Here is a 14,741-nt window from a genome sequence, read left to right on the forward strand (position 1 = left end):
ACCTTGGGTAACTTTAAATAGGCAAGGATGGAATAAACCATAGCGGGCCCCCATCGAGCGCAGATCAGGTCTCATACTTAAAAAAGCCTTCCGTCTAGCTGCGGTGGCCTTGGCATAATCCTGTGCGGAAAACAGTGTTGATCCAGACCACGTAATTAGTTGAGTAGATTTGACCGCTGACAATACTTTTAACAGATTGGTGTACTCTAGGAAGTACATGATGATTCCTCTTGGACGTTGTGAGGGTGAAGCACTGGAGGGAGGACAGCCTAACCTGTGTGCACTTTGGATATTGAGCACAGTGTCCTCTGGCATATGGAGCAATTTAGGAAGGAAAGACTTAAAGAAGGTGATGGGGTACGTACCTTCTGCCCCCTCTGTCATCCCATAAATACGTACATTATTTCTCCTGTTGAGATTTTCGAGGTCTTCAACCTGCCTTTGAAGGGAGAAGACTTGAGACTGAAGATGAGTAATGCGGGTATTAGAATCCCCCAATGCTGCTACGTTTTGCTCTACTGCAGTGAGCCTTGTATCAAGTTGAGAGCAGCTGTCAGTGAGGAGTTGTAGTTTGGTGTTAGTTTCCTCTACAAAGGGTCTAAGGGCCCTTATTTCCTGTAACAACAACTCCATAGAAACAGGGGAAGTTGGTTTAGGTGGAGACGGGTGGTCCTTTTTTAGACGCTTCATGGTGGATTTTCCTGATGATGCAGGAAGAGGATCTATTGTTGTGTTGGATCCCTCAGGCAATGATATCAGAGAATCTTCTAGCCTAGAAAATTCAGTAAAAATTTAGAGTTCTTAATAAAGATATGTTTTGGCTTAGAGGAGGTAAGGAGAGCCCCTTTTAGGCTTCCCATGAATCTTGAGGCTGGTTGTAAACAAACCTGAGGAGAGAGTCGTGACTCCTGAGTTGGATCTGTAGTGAGTTGAGGAGCAAACTGAGGAGTAAACCAGTCCAAGAAGAGGTATGATTTATAGGGGAAAAAAATATATTGGCAGAACTGTGCACAAAAAGAGAATTCAATATCTGTAATCGCCGAAAAGTCAAAAGTTGTGTTTGCCTAAGGAGCTCCTGAACAATAAAGACCAATGCAGTTAAAGAAGAATCAGTAAGGTTGAAGTGGCTGTTGAGAGTACCTCATTTCATGTGGAGGGGGCGGGTGGGGACAAGGGAACACGCATTCACAAATGTGCATTATGTTGTACATTGGGAAGTATTATGAGGTTCTTACTATTGGCTTTGACATGCCCTCACGTCATGTTGAATTCTGACTCTTTCTAGCTTGAGCTTTGCGCACAGGCAGGCCCCCCGATTACTCATATTGTTTAAGCTGTTCACTTTAAAGGTTGTTTGTAGCTGTAATTTTTGAGATTGTTGACTGCACTGCTAAAGACTTTTGTAAGCTTCGTTAAGATAAAGGTTGAAATACGTGAGAGCGCAGAAGGAAAGTGAGGACTCTTTTGCCTGTGGAATGTTTGCATGGAAAGTGGCCAACTACAGTAAGTTTCCTTGGCACAGAGGAGGGCCTCTCGGGACATTTTAGTGTGTGTTGAGATTATAAAGCTGTGGTTTGTTGACTGAGACTGGGATTTCTTTGGCCTCAATGAAGGACGAGTCTACAGTGCAGCAGCTCCTGGTTTGCTGAGACTCTTGACTCCGGCTGTGAATCCCCCAGTCTAGAGTGGGCCAAGATGAAGTTTGCAGCCAGTGATGTGTTTTATTTCTGATTGTTGACATTGTGATGTGTGAGTGTATGTGTGCACATTCAGTCTTCAGTGGTTGTAACCATCTGATGTATTTAGTGTATATATGTTTTTGATTTTATGCAGCGGACGTCCAGCATTATCTGCTTGTATTTCATTCCGTATTATAGCAGTTGCATTTGCCTATTGTTAAGTGTAATATTATTGTGTGTGTGTATATATATATATATATATATATATATATATATATATATATATATATGTGTGTGTGTATATTATGCATATACATTTGAATGTTGTTCATTTGACAACTGGGAAAGCCTTTTTATTAGAAAGTGCTGCACGAATAAAACCCACATTACTTATTCTGAAAACAGTCTTTTGATGTAAGATCCCTTTCCTGGCGGTGGTGTTTTTATTGCTTCATCATGTTTGAGCCTTCGAGTGGAGGGCGGTATTTTCTTTCATTTGGGAGGGCGAAGCAATACAATGTCTCAGGCCTAGACTATTTTAGTCTCTCACCCAGCTTATAGGAGCAGTGCTGGCCCCTGTTCGGGCTTCCTGTGGCAGCAGAAACTCACCGGTAGCAGGTTTCTTCAGGTTGCACATGGCAGTCTTCAGGCAGTACATGGAAGCTGACTGCACAGCATGTTGCACAGTGGAGACTTGGGTTGGTGACCATCTTCAGGGCGACTAGCAGTAGATTTCTGTTTAGGGCATGTTTTTCTCCGGTAATACTTGACCCTTCTTCTGCCACACAATGACAAAACACACGCAGATGATCGCTCTGGGTGCTATTCTCTGGCGACGACCTTAGTTCTTCACAAGGCACCCCATGGACACTTCTTCGATCACTTGGTCTTCAGCAGTGGGCCAGACCCAACAGCACTCTTTGGCACTGCAGAGGTCACGCTGTCCATTTGAGGGGCACCCGGGCCACTAGTTGGCGATTATCCCAGATTCGTCAGACATACTGCTTGGGCACACAGCTCCAGGTGTGTGGTAGTCACGATGGGGATAAAAACCAAGGATCTCACTGCCCAATTTCGCAATTCCAGGACTCGTTCAGTGCAGTTGCTTAGGGAGTCTCTGTTGGACGGACCCTATGCTGGGGTCAGTTACGTCCGTCCATTCCACAATAGGCTCCTCCTGCAGGGTTGATTCTTTCCTTTCTCACAGGCAGGATATCTTGACACTTTGGACATCCCAGTAAATCCACCTCCTACTTGATCTTCAGACAATGTTTCCTTGCCTCTCTGGAGTTGGCTGTCAGAGAGACACTAACTCTTGGCTCCTTATTAGTCACTGAGTTCTCTGCGGAGTAACCCCTCCTCGTTGGAAGAGATCGCAGCAACAAACCTCGATGGTTCTTGGGCTCCTATCTTTATACTGACTTCCTAGATGGATAATGTGTATTCAAGAGCTGTTGCCCTTCAATTGGTGTGCTTTGTTTCTCCTTTCATGAATCCTGGCCAGGTCAGCTTCCACACTTGGCCTTAGCTGCAGTGCTACTTTGCCCAGCAGGACAGTTTCCAGCTGAAGTACCACAGAAGTACAAAGAGGTGTGAGCAGACTGCATCCAGCTAGTTACGACCTCTCCTCACAGAGATTAGTACAATAAAATAGAATGTGTGTCTCCTTAAAGAGGTCCTTTCCCTAACAGATACTGCAGGGCTCGCCCTCCACTTCCTTCTATCTACCTAACAGCAGTTGCAGTCTAATAATTGTGATGCATTTAACCACTTGGATGCTAATGACAAGGGTAACTCGTCATGGAGTTTCCATGGATTTCAATGGAAATTACATTAAAAGCCATAAAACACCTTAGCATCCAAGAGTCTTGATAGGGATATTCCTGGCCATTGTTTTGATTCCAAAACCCATAAAACAACTTGAATAGAACCTATTAGAGAAGTAGCTAGCAAGTCTGGAGGCTGAACAAAAGGGACTTGGATCTCGAAAGTGTTTAGAAATATCAAAATCTGAGAGGCCAGCTAAACACTGACACCACTAATAAGGCAAAAAGTTCCCTTTTGCAATTTAAAAGGAGCTTGTTTGATAATGGTAATCATTCTAGCCTTTTTGCACATGCACCTAAAGGTAGAGGGAGCAGCACCAGGGTGCCAGATATTTCTTTTTTATTTAGGACATAAATGCTAATTTTAGTGTTTAACATCAGCATTTTTTTAAAGGTGTTTAGATCTTCTTTTTCAAACTATTTGGAACAAGATTATCCTAAAGGTTTCCTACCCAACTGTTACAGGACAATTAGGTTAACAAACTGGTGTAATCCTTATAAGCTTTACATCCCTGAATTACCCTGGACGTTTTTGGTTTTCAAAAATGTCTCCGGTTAGTGGGTGCTGGCTGACTTTATGGCCAATTGCGGAAGCATCTCCCATGGGAAGTCCACATGGACTTTGCATGGTTGTGGCTTTAGTCCTTTTCTTTCCAGTACAAGAGGCCCACCCAACATTTTGGTTACTGATTCTTTTACGAAATCTGGGGGCGCACTAGTATAGATGGATTTACATATTAGTGTTTTCAGGTGAATACATTGTGTAAAGTTACCTGTTTTGGGGGGCATAGTTAAATGTTTGCAGAGCATTATGGATACAAAAATTAAGAATTATTAGAATTTGAATATGCCACCTCTACCCCTGGATCCTTCGATTTCAGAACTTTTTGGAGTTGCCACTGTTCGTTAAGTAGCAGTTGACCATGGACCCAGCTACAGCAGCTATTGAATTGAGTAAGCAAAACATACATTGGCATCACATGGTTGTGCATTTGTCCGTTTCTTGTTCCATTTGATAAGCTCACCCAATACCACAGAAGGTTTTTTTTTTGTTTTGTTATCCGATTTAAAACTGAAGGTACACCACTATAACACAATGGCAAACTGTCTTACTTATTTCTTCACCCATGAATGCAGTTCGTCTTTTTAACTCTGCTGCAGATTGGCCACTCAAAAATGTATTCTCATTTTGACAGTTTGTGTGTCTGTAGATGAGTCTGTCTGGAGCATAAATGTCCCTGGTGTTGGGTCTCAGTCCAAAGGTCTTGTAAATGTTCTAGTTATTGTCCATAAACCCTTGTAAGTAATACATATCGGCTCTCCTAGGGTGCAGGATGAGAGGTAAATCTCTAACCTACATAACAGGTGATTTGAAGTGCAGGTGTTGAGTTTAAGCCAGAGAGATCAATCAATCAAGAGTTTGTAAAATGTGGCTGCTCACCTGTGTTAGTAGGTGAGTGTTGGCCTTTTCGATGACCTTTGCTGGGAAGGGGAGGAGGGAGATAGGTTTGAGGATCTTGAGGTCAGTCGGATCAGCTGTTTCGATGGAGCAGTTGATAGCGTGGCAAAGCTTTGGGGCGATGGAGATGGCTGCTCTATGGAAGATGTGATATGGGCAAGGATCCGATGAGCCTTCAGAGTGGATGCTCTTCATGGTCTTGAGTGTGTCTTGTCTTGTGAGCGGAGTCCAGTTGAACATGATCTGTTTGGGTACGGTGTGGTTATTTGTGGTGGTGACTGCTGTTTTGGTATGGTCTTGGTTGTCGAAGCTGTTGTAGATCTGCCTGATCTTGTGGTGGAAGAAGGCGCAGAGTTTGTTGCAGAGGTCTTTGGAGGGTGGGACGTCTGTGGTCTTGCTGTTCAGCATGTCGAACTCCTTGATGCTGGCGAAGAGTTATTTGCTGTTTTGTGCTTTGGCATTGATTCTGTCTTTGAGGGTTGTTTTCTTTGTGATTTTAAGTAGGAGGTGGTGTGCGTTGACGGCGGTTTTAAAGGCTGCATGGGTTTCCAGGGTTTTGTTGTTCCTCCGTCTCTTCTCGAGTAGTCTGCAGGTGCATCTGGATTTGTGGAGGGCGGGAGTGAACCAGCTGGCTTTCTTGGAGTGTTGCTTGCCGGGTGCCTTCTTGAGGGGTGCTAGAGTGTCGACTCAGTTGGAGATCCATCGGTGCAGGTTGCGCGCTGAGATGTTGGCGTCTGCTGATGTCGGCGGTGTGGTAGTGCTGAGGAAGGCGGTGAGGTGTTCTTCGATGGCCTTGTATTAGCTACAACTGGGGGGCGGTGAGGGCGGTGGTGAAGACGAAGCGTACTCCGTGGTGGTTGGTTCAGAGGAGTTTGGTGGCATGGCACTAGGTGATGTTTCTGCTGGCGGAGAAACTGGGTCGAGTGTGTGTCCGGTTGTGTTGGTCAAAGTGATGACTAGCTGCTTGAGTCTGAGGTTGGCGAGGTTCTCCAGAAGGGATGCAGTGTTCTGGTCACTGGGATTGGCCAGTTGGAAGTTGATGGTGCAGAGTCGGATGTAATCGGTGGGTGCGGAAGCAATGAGGTTTACGATGGCCTCAGTGAACGGCGGGTGGGGTCTGAGAGCCCTGGACATGAGGGTGCCGCGGAGGGTCGTGTTAGTCTGGATCTGGAAAGGTAGGTGTTCCATGGTTGTCGTTGGGTCATTCGAGTGAGTGGTCAGGCGGAGGGTGTTCTTGTGGATGATGGAAATGCCTCTTAGTGGACGGTCGTCGTGGTCTTTGCGGGAGATTTTGTAGCTGTCGGGGATGGCAGTGGCGATGTCTGGACCAGAGCAGGGATTGGTCCAGGTTTCCATGAGGAAGGTGATGTTGGGAGAGGCAGCGTCTAGGAGGTCCCAGATTTCTGTGGTATGTTTGTGGCGGAAGCTCATGTTGGGGAGGATGCAAGATGTACACCTTGTGCCAGGAAGCCCAGTTTCCCACTCCATTTCTGTTGTTCACTTGAACAACAAGCATTTGCAATGCAATAGGTCTCGCATTAGGAAAGTTTGAGCTATTGGTCTTGTAAATGAGACATTTTTTATTTGTGTTGGTTTTGAAAATAGCTAAATTAATAGCTTTGTCATTTACAATGCCAATACTTTGATCTTTTGCAAATGTGACACCTATAGCATTTGTAATGCAACATGTTTTGTATTTTCGGGACTTAGATGTATTGATATTACAAATAACAATGGCTTTTACTTTTTTTTAATAATTAATACTTAAATTAAAGTTATTGTAATTTATAATGGCAATAGCTTAAACTTTTGTCAATAACTTTTGTGAAGATTATGTTCAATATATTTTATTGTGACGAAAATCCAAGAACAGAAGTGAAATAAACAAAAGAGTAATGATTTGAAAATAGTTGTTTAAAATGCGGATCTTTTAGGGCAATAGAGAGCCCTTTTGAATAAAAGGAGGGCAGTGGTGAGGGTGGTAGTAGTTTGGGAGACCTACCAAAAAGGTGATATAAACGCCTTAGTGTTGGTGAACCATATCAGGCGCTATAAGATTAACATTAACGGTTCGCTCACTTCTGAATGAATTCCATGACTTGAAGGGATCAGTGGATGACCTTTTGCCTACATGTTCGAATTTAGCATTTGTTGATGGAGCTATTAATAAGCATTAATACATCTGATAATATAAAAGTGAAAAAGCGCCAATCGCACATGTACAGAAAGAAACAAATGTTATGTTTTTAGAAGGTGCGCCAAACTAAATGAGCTATAATTACTATCACAAACACACAAAGTGCAGCAGGTGCGCAAACTCACTGAGCTATTATTGGTTTTGTAACCTGTAGATTACACACAAGCGCACACACCTGTTGCAAGTGCACAAATTTGCCGAGTTGTCCTATACGTGATCTACACTGACATACAGATCTCTACAGCCAGCACATCAACCCAGTGAGCTGTCTGCCGTAGCCCTGCATAAAACCTAGCTAGTTAGTTTTGGGTGTTTAACTTTCAGGAGAGGATGGAGAAGAATGCCTTTGTGTCACACCTTGTCCCACCTGTTCTTCAGGAAGCCAAATGCAGATTTTAGAAAATAATTAATGAATATGCAGTTATTAAAACAATAACGAAGACTTTAGTTGGAACCATGTCTCTGCGGGGGTTGAACTTCCCTTCTTTGTGTATTGACAGAAGGCAGACATGGTATTTGCAAAAAAACTGTTTATTTAAGTCGTGCATTGTATGTGAGGACTTGATTTGGTGCGTGTGTATTTCGCTCTGCAATTTTCCTTCGTTTTAGGCTCTGGGTGGTGACCAAAGGTTGATAGACAGGATGCAAGTTTCTTTTTAATGATACCTGACCACAGGTTATATTCTTAAAAGATGCAAGCACATCTACAACACTGTGTTCTGTGAAGTGTGTGCTGCTAATAACATTGAAGTACCACGGCAAATATAATTTTAAACAAGCAAACACACCGCCGCAGCCCGGCTTCAACAGGAAGTCAGGCAAGCTTTGTTGGGACGGGGGCGGGGCCGGACAAAAACAGGAAGCAGGCGCTCCTGTGGCCGCCGGAGGATTTCCATGTTAGCTAGCGGGGCTCCCGTGCTCGTGGTGAGCCCCGCGGCCTCCGCCTGTTACCCGGAATGACCCGCTGGCTGCCGAGGGACACGCAAGAAGAACCTGGTAAGTGGGGTGTAAGGGGGAAGTGTGCGCGCGCGTGTGTGTGTGTGCGCACGTGTGTATGCGTGTGTATGTATGCGCGTGTGTGTGTGTGTGTTAAAATAGCACGATGACTGGTTGGTGGGGGGGGGGGTGGTGTGTAGGCGAGTGTCTGTCTGCCCATTTGTCTGTTTGTAGTCAGGAGTGGCGGCTGAGGCTGACGCGGTAAGTGGGGTGGGGCGGGGTGGGGTGCGGCGACGGTATGTGTGTCTGTGTGCGCACTCAGAACAATCGTGTACCTTTTGCACTTACGATAAGTAATGTAAAAAAATAACACACTAAGCTTAATAAATATTGCCAAGTAATTGCGACGCACTAAAAGAAAAGTCTGCCTTTAGAAACATCGTGTACCTTTTGCACTTACGAGAAGTAATGTAAAAAACGAACAGACTAAGCTTAATAAATATTGCAAAGTAATTGCGACGCACTAAAAAGAGAAAGTCTGCCTTTACAGTTAATGTATAAAATCGAAATACTCTAACCTTAAGCTTTTTAAATGTTGAAAAGTATTTGCCACTGTAAACGAAAAGCGGAAAATTATGACACGCACTTAAAAGGAAAGTCTACGTTTGCAGTTACTATGAGAGAAAATAACACGAAAAACACTCAAATTAAAGTCTGCCTCATTGTGTGCGATCGCAACGGAATAATAAAATAAAATAACACGACACGCGCTTAGAAAAGTCTGCCTTTGCAGTTACTGTGTGAAAGAAAATAACCGACACGCACTTACATGAAAGTCTGCCTTATTGTTTTACAGCTCCCAGCAGCTAGATACAAAAGCGCGTTCACACGGACGAATCTGAGACAGCGAGGCGCGTGGGCGATCGCTGTCTCACATTCCCCCAGACACGCTAACAAAAGGTCCATCGCTACGCTCGACCTAAAAATCAACTGTGGTGTCAAAGGAAGAACAACTTCCTTCACATTACTCCCTGTTTCCAATGATTCCCTTCTCAAAAGACATACTTCCCTGGGAGGGAGCAGAATCCTGCTCCTTGACAGGAATGCATTCAGATCGTATTGATGTCTCCCCAGAACAGACAGCAGTTTGAGGGTCTCAGTCCTACTGTGACCCTGAGGTGACCACTGGGAACTGCACATTTGCCCCTCCCATCACAATGATACTGTTCCCTTTATTCTGGCATACTGCTTTCCCCTCTCAGGCCTCTAAAAATCCACTTGCCCACCCACAATTGCAAGTGAAAGTTTAGCAGGTCGAGCTATTCTTAGCACTGAGTAAACTTGAGCTGGAAGAAACAGGTGTTCTTTTTGTTCAGAAAGTGAATGAGCAATTAAAACACCTTTAAATCTTGTTTTATCTGGACACATTTGCCAACTGCTCAAGGACAGAGGTCAAATGTCAGTTTGTCTTTTTACTAATTGTTGCTCATATGTTCCTGGAAAATTGTGTTTACTATTCTTTCTCTTTTTTTCAGTTAATACTTTTTGTCAAGTGAGCTATTTGACAATAATTGCGAAACAAAATGCAGTAAAAGGCCCTTTTTTTCTCTAAAACAACATTTGAACAGCTTGTAAATGAATAGTACAAGTAGATAAGAAATTAAGAGACCTTTTTCTTGTAATTCAGAAGTGTGATGCAAACAAAGATTTAAATTGGACGAAAGCAAATCTGGACACTTTACTTGGTGATGTGCAAGTGACAAATATTTGCAGAAACTTTATTTCCAAGCATTGTACAGTATATAGTTTTAAAAGCACATCAGTGACAAAATATGTGGCCATTTCAATGTAAAATCTGCTGATTGCAAAAAACAGTGGGCTGCTACTTTATGCTTTTGTTATGTATTTATTAAAAGTAATAGTTTTTAAATACGATGTGAGACATTCCTGGCCAAGCCCTGATGACAATGCATTTAATGAATTAACAGGCAAGTCTGCAGTCAAGTGTATCTTATATGTGGCTAGATTTGCATTCTGTATAGAGCTAACGTTTAGTCTATTAAATCAAACTAAAGCGTTTTCTGTACATCAGACGTGCTGAACGTGTATATTTGGAGGTGCTCTCATATGTAATAAAGAAGAAAATGTTGTCTCATTGAATTAAAATACTTGCCCATGAACACATAATTTGAAACCAGTTTGTGTCGAGAGCATTATAATTAGGTCGAGTAGATTATTTGTCACTAGACCTGCAGGCCTAGTAAAAGTTTTGGGATTTTTTGAGCCCTGTCCTATGCATCTTTATGGCAAATATTTATTAATTCCTATTTGAGCCACAGTTGTGGGTAATTGAGGACTTGCCTTAATAAGAGGCAGGGTGTGCGCTCGCTGCTGAGCAGATCTCCTAGTTGCTAGCTGGGAATGTGCTCTGCCATGGTTTTGCTTCTGCGTTTTGGACAAGGACACTGTGTTAGGTATTTTAGGGTATGGTAGTGTTTCTCACTGGCAGTCTTCACCCCTTATGTACCCTTTCTTCAAATGTTCTTCCTCCCTATGGTGATTAAGGTGTTTTGTGGGAGCTTGTGGAGCTCCTGAAGGTGACTTCCTCCTAGTTTTAGCCGGCTCGGGTTTCTTCGGTTTTGCTAGTGGCTCCTGTGTGGGTCTGCAGTTTCCTAGTTCCATTCTGGCGCTATGCATCTCCCTTTCCCCATGAGGGCCTGGCAGTAAGTGAAGTTGTTTCTCCATCTGGATTAACAAAGCTCCATGCTTTGTGCTGCAACAGTGCTCTTCAACTCTGGTCTCTTTTCTTGGGCTTTTAGTGCCATTTCTCATTTCTGATCAGGGGGCCGCACGTGATCAGGGGCCGCACGTGATCAGGGGCTACATGCGGACTCCCGAGCTGTCTTTTTGGGTACTGGACTTGGCTTGGGTGTTCATTTGGAAATCTGGATACCCCCTCAGGATACTCTAGGCTGTTCCTGTCCTCAGGCTGCTTGTGTGCGATGTACCTAGAGCCACATTGGATAATTTGCTTTGGTTCTTTGTGAGTTTTTGTGAGGAGGTTTACTTACCATTTAAATTGTTTCAGTTCTTAATTAGAATAGCTGCTATGGTGCTTGCAGTATAGGACTGCCTTGCATGGGTTCTCTTTAAATACCTGGTCATGGGTGGTCTTTAAACGCCTTTTACTAATTATTTTTTAAAGTTTTCAGAAACTTGTGATTGCATAATTAATATTCATGCTGGGAATATGTGCAAATGTTATTTTTCCGCAGAGACCTTGTTGAACGTTCCAAGGACTCGTTGAGCTCCCTGCAGAGACAACACACCACATTCAAGCCTGTGCTGGCCATTGTGCAGGTAAGTGAAAGAACTTGTTTCCCCATGTGATGAGTGAAAAGTCTAAGCCTGACAGTTTAACATTGCTGTTGATTTTCTTTTGGAAATATATTTGCTTCATGATCAAATGTGACAAATACCGCCAAACTCCTATGTTGATTTTAAAGAAGAGAAATAGTTTGCCATCAACATTTGAGAGAAGCTGCATATGTTATCTGGGACAACTGTCAACTGTGGGGCTTTAGATTGTTTGTCTCTAATTTCCTGAGTTGGGTCCTATTATAGATCTACAAATTGGGCCAAGTGCAAACTCTTCCGCACTTGACTCAGTGGCATTGATGGGGTCATAGGCTTCACAGGGAGGTAGTGTGGGTTGTGCTGGAGTGCAGCAATCCATAATTAAATAAAGGAATGTGCAACTCATAGTATTTCTACTTTTTGTAAAGTTAAGCACTATTATCCACTAGAATGCAATATTACACACTACAATGAACAGAAAACAATTTAGTGTCTCTGGGTACTATTCAAGTGAGTGATGTTCCTCTTCCTGCTTCTTCCCCCTCATCTCTCCTGGCTCCAGGCTCCCTCCCGGTGTCCCTCTCCCTTCTGCAGGAGTGTAAATATAGCTCAGGTGCATATTAGTCACTTCCAAATATGTGTTCACACAGTCTCAGTTCAAGTGGAATTCATGCTAATAGGTTAGCCTTGCCTTCATGTATCCCTGTGCACTCTGTGCTGGAGAGGCTGCATTCCAGTGAGTAGCTTTCCTCTCAAGCCTCATTTGCTTGGGTCGCACACGGCATTGGGCCAGTGCCGGGTCCTTCAGCGGCAGGAACTGAGACAGTAGTACTGGCATGGCACTTTACTGACAGGACCAACAGTGAGTGTGTCTGACTTTGGGTCTTGACACTGAGCGCACGTCTGGGCTGGCAGGTCCACACTAGGGCCCCCTATTACGCTAGCACCACTTGAACTTATGTTGCCTCCTCTGGCTCATCACGGTTTTGTGAGCTGCAGCCCTGCAAGTGCTGGCACAAGGGGCAATTGCAGCACCAACATTGTGTAGTCCTACTGTTGCGGACATCCTCTGGCCAATTTTTCTCTGGGTAGTTTTGGCCCCTTACAGCCTGGTCACAACACTTGGCATTTGCGGATACCCACAGGCTGATCTACGCCTGAATCGTAGCACCGACTGGATTTCAGCAATTGCGGTCAGAGAATCTAGACCCCTGCCTGGAACTTTGTGGAGAAACTGCAGGACCGCTGGATCTCTAGACCAAACTTAAGTAAGTAAATTTTTTATTGTATATAGTTAATTAAAACCTTTACAATATGATTACATAAAAACACCTGTTTTAAGAATAAAATGTACGACTTTAGAGGATTGTTAAAAAAAAAAAACCCACAAAAGATAACTTTCTAAAATGTCTGTGTGTTTGATATATTTATGAGGGGGGGGTTAAGAGTCTGTCCATAACCCTGCGGCATCCGTGTTCAAGCGTTCAGTGATCTTATTTTTTCTCTCAGTCTTCACTACTAGCAGCGCAGTGCCTTTTTTCTCAGTCTTCACTACTAGCAGCAATGCCTTTTGACAGAATCTGGCGGCCCTACAAGCTGTCTGCAGATGGTAACTATTCAGTGCTAGCATGACAGCTGGGCGGCATGATCTAATCTGAAAGAGGCGGAATACATGCAGTAGATAATGACGTCTCAAGATTTTCAAGGATGGGCAGATGCACAATATGTGCAACATTGATTCTTCCATTTGCCCACATAGTCTGCAGACAGGGGACGGCCATGTTTGCTTCCATGGAGGTGTATGGTCTTTTAAAACGATGGTACCCAGCCGTAATTGTAATAGTGTTTTTTGGGCGGTATTGGATATGTGATTAACTAAATACGGTTGAGGCTCCATTTTCACATACGTGGCCAGGACCGTCCAACTGTTTTTTTTCTGTGCTGTTGCGGCTTTGTCTGTTAGCCAAGATCTTTGCTTTGCTGCTCCGTTGGTTACTTTTTTGAAAACCGCAAAGGTTAGATTTGTATTCCATGCCTTCTCCAACTTTAGACTTGCTAGGGCGTTCTCCCATATGTATGTATGTATGTATGTATGTATGTATGTATGTATGTATGTTTGGATTTATATAGCGCTTATAACCCAGGGGTCTCTAAGCGCTTTGCCTTGGGAACCCGTCGTGGCTTTTCCCTGTGAGATAGCCCCTACAGGGCATCCCCAAGGTGAAAGCCAGGCATCCCGCCGCGGGGGGCCATTGTGGAGATTAAGCAAGCTTAATGCCCAGAGTTGCAGAGTGTGAACCCATGATTAGGTCAGGCACCGAAGCGAGAATTATCGAGTCCGTAGACATTTGAGCTCGAGACCCTGCCGCGTCGGGAATTGAACCCTGGTCCCGGGTCTGACCTCTGCTTCAGGGTCTGCCTGCTCTAACCAGTGAGCCACACTTCTCCACCATACTGGTTTCCAAGCGTATTTCGACTTGGTCTGGTTGTTCATCTCAATCCAACAGAGGCCCATAAGCGTGTCCTCTTGGGCTGCTCTTAGTTTCCAGCATGTTTTTAGAATGGCCGCTTGTCTGACTTGATGCTGATTTGATTGACCAAATTCCAGGCGAATCAATGATTGAGATACAAACCTCGGAATCCTAAAGATATATTTGAACAGCTCTGATTGCTGTGTGTTCAGAAAATGTGCGTCTTTACCCCTATACAATTCCGAACCATAAGTGAGCGAGGGTAAAAACTTGGCGGCTATCACCTTCAGCAGGTGCGAGTTGGATGGACAGTTCAATTTCGTTTTTAATATGTTTAGGGCAAAACAAAGTTTATTTGCCTGTGCCTTTCTATACAGTTGGTGGTCTTTCAGAGTCCACCTGGCATCGACAACTACTCCCAGATATTTGTACGTGCAGGTCTGCTCTATTTTGTTGCCTTCGATGTGCCATTTGAAAGATTTCCTCCCTGGACGAGAAGCAAAACAGACGATCTTCGTCTTTTTATAATTAATTTGCAGGCCCTGCGCACTGATGTATTCATGGAGCTTCATGATGGAACGTTGTAAGCCCAACGGGGTCTGACTACAGAGTACAATGTCGTCCGCATACTGAATGCTCCTGATTTTGTGATGGGCTAGCTTTGGCGGATCGCTTTCTGTCTCCGCAATGTGCTTGTCCAGGTCCGCTGTAAAGATGTTGAAAAGAGTTGGGGCCAATACACCGCCCTGTTTGAGGCCCACATAGGTGTACATTTTTCGTGTAGTTCGGTCACCATTGCCTAATTTTATTCGAACC

The 14,741-nt window shown here is 44.0% G+C and overlaps 1 protein-coding gene across 2 annotated transcripts in view; it reads left to right on the forward strand.

Annotated features, from left to right (window-relative positions):
• Window positions 1-14,741, forward strand: part of MTHFD1L (methylenetetrahydrofolate dehydrogenase (NADP+ dependent) 1 like) — a 1,218,839-nt gene that overhangs the window by 201,049 nt on the left and 1,003,049 nt on the right. For both annotated transcript variants that reach the window (XM_078649387.1, XM_078649386.1), the window contains exon 2: window positions 11,373-11,457. Coding sequence is in view for 1 of the 2 variants with exons in the window: in XM_078649386.1 (XP_078505512.1) it covers window positions 11,373-11,457 (85 nt within the window). In the remaining variant the exon portion in view is untranslated. The remainder of the gene's footprint in view (window positions 1-11,372; window positions 11,458-14,741) is intronic.

Source organism: Lissotriton helveticus, chromosome 6 (assembly GCF_964261635.1).
Source record: "Lissotriton helveticus chromosome 6, aLisHel1.1, whole genome shotgun sequence".
NCBI classification, from domain to species: domain Eukaryota; kingdom Metazoa; phylum Chordata; class Amphibia; order Caudata; family Salamandridae; genus Lissotriton; species Lissotriton helveticus.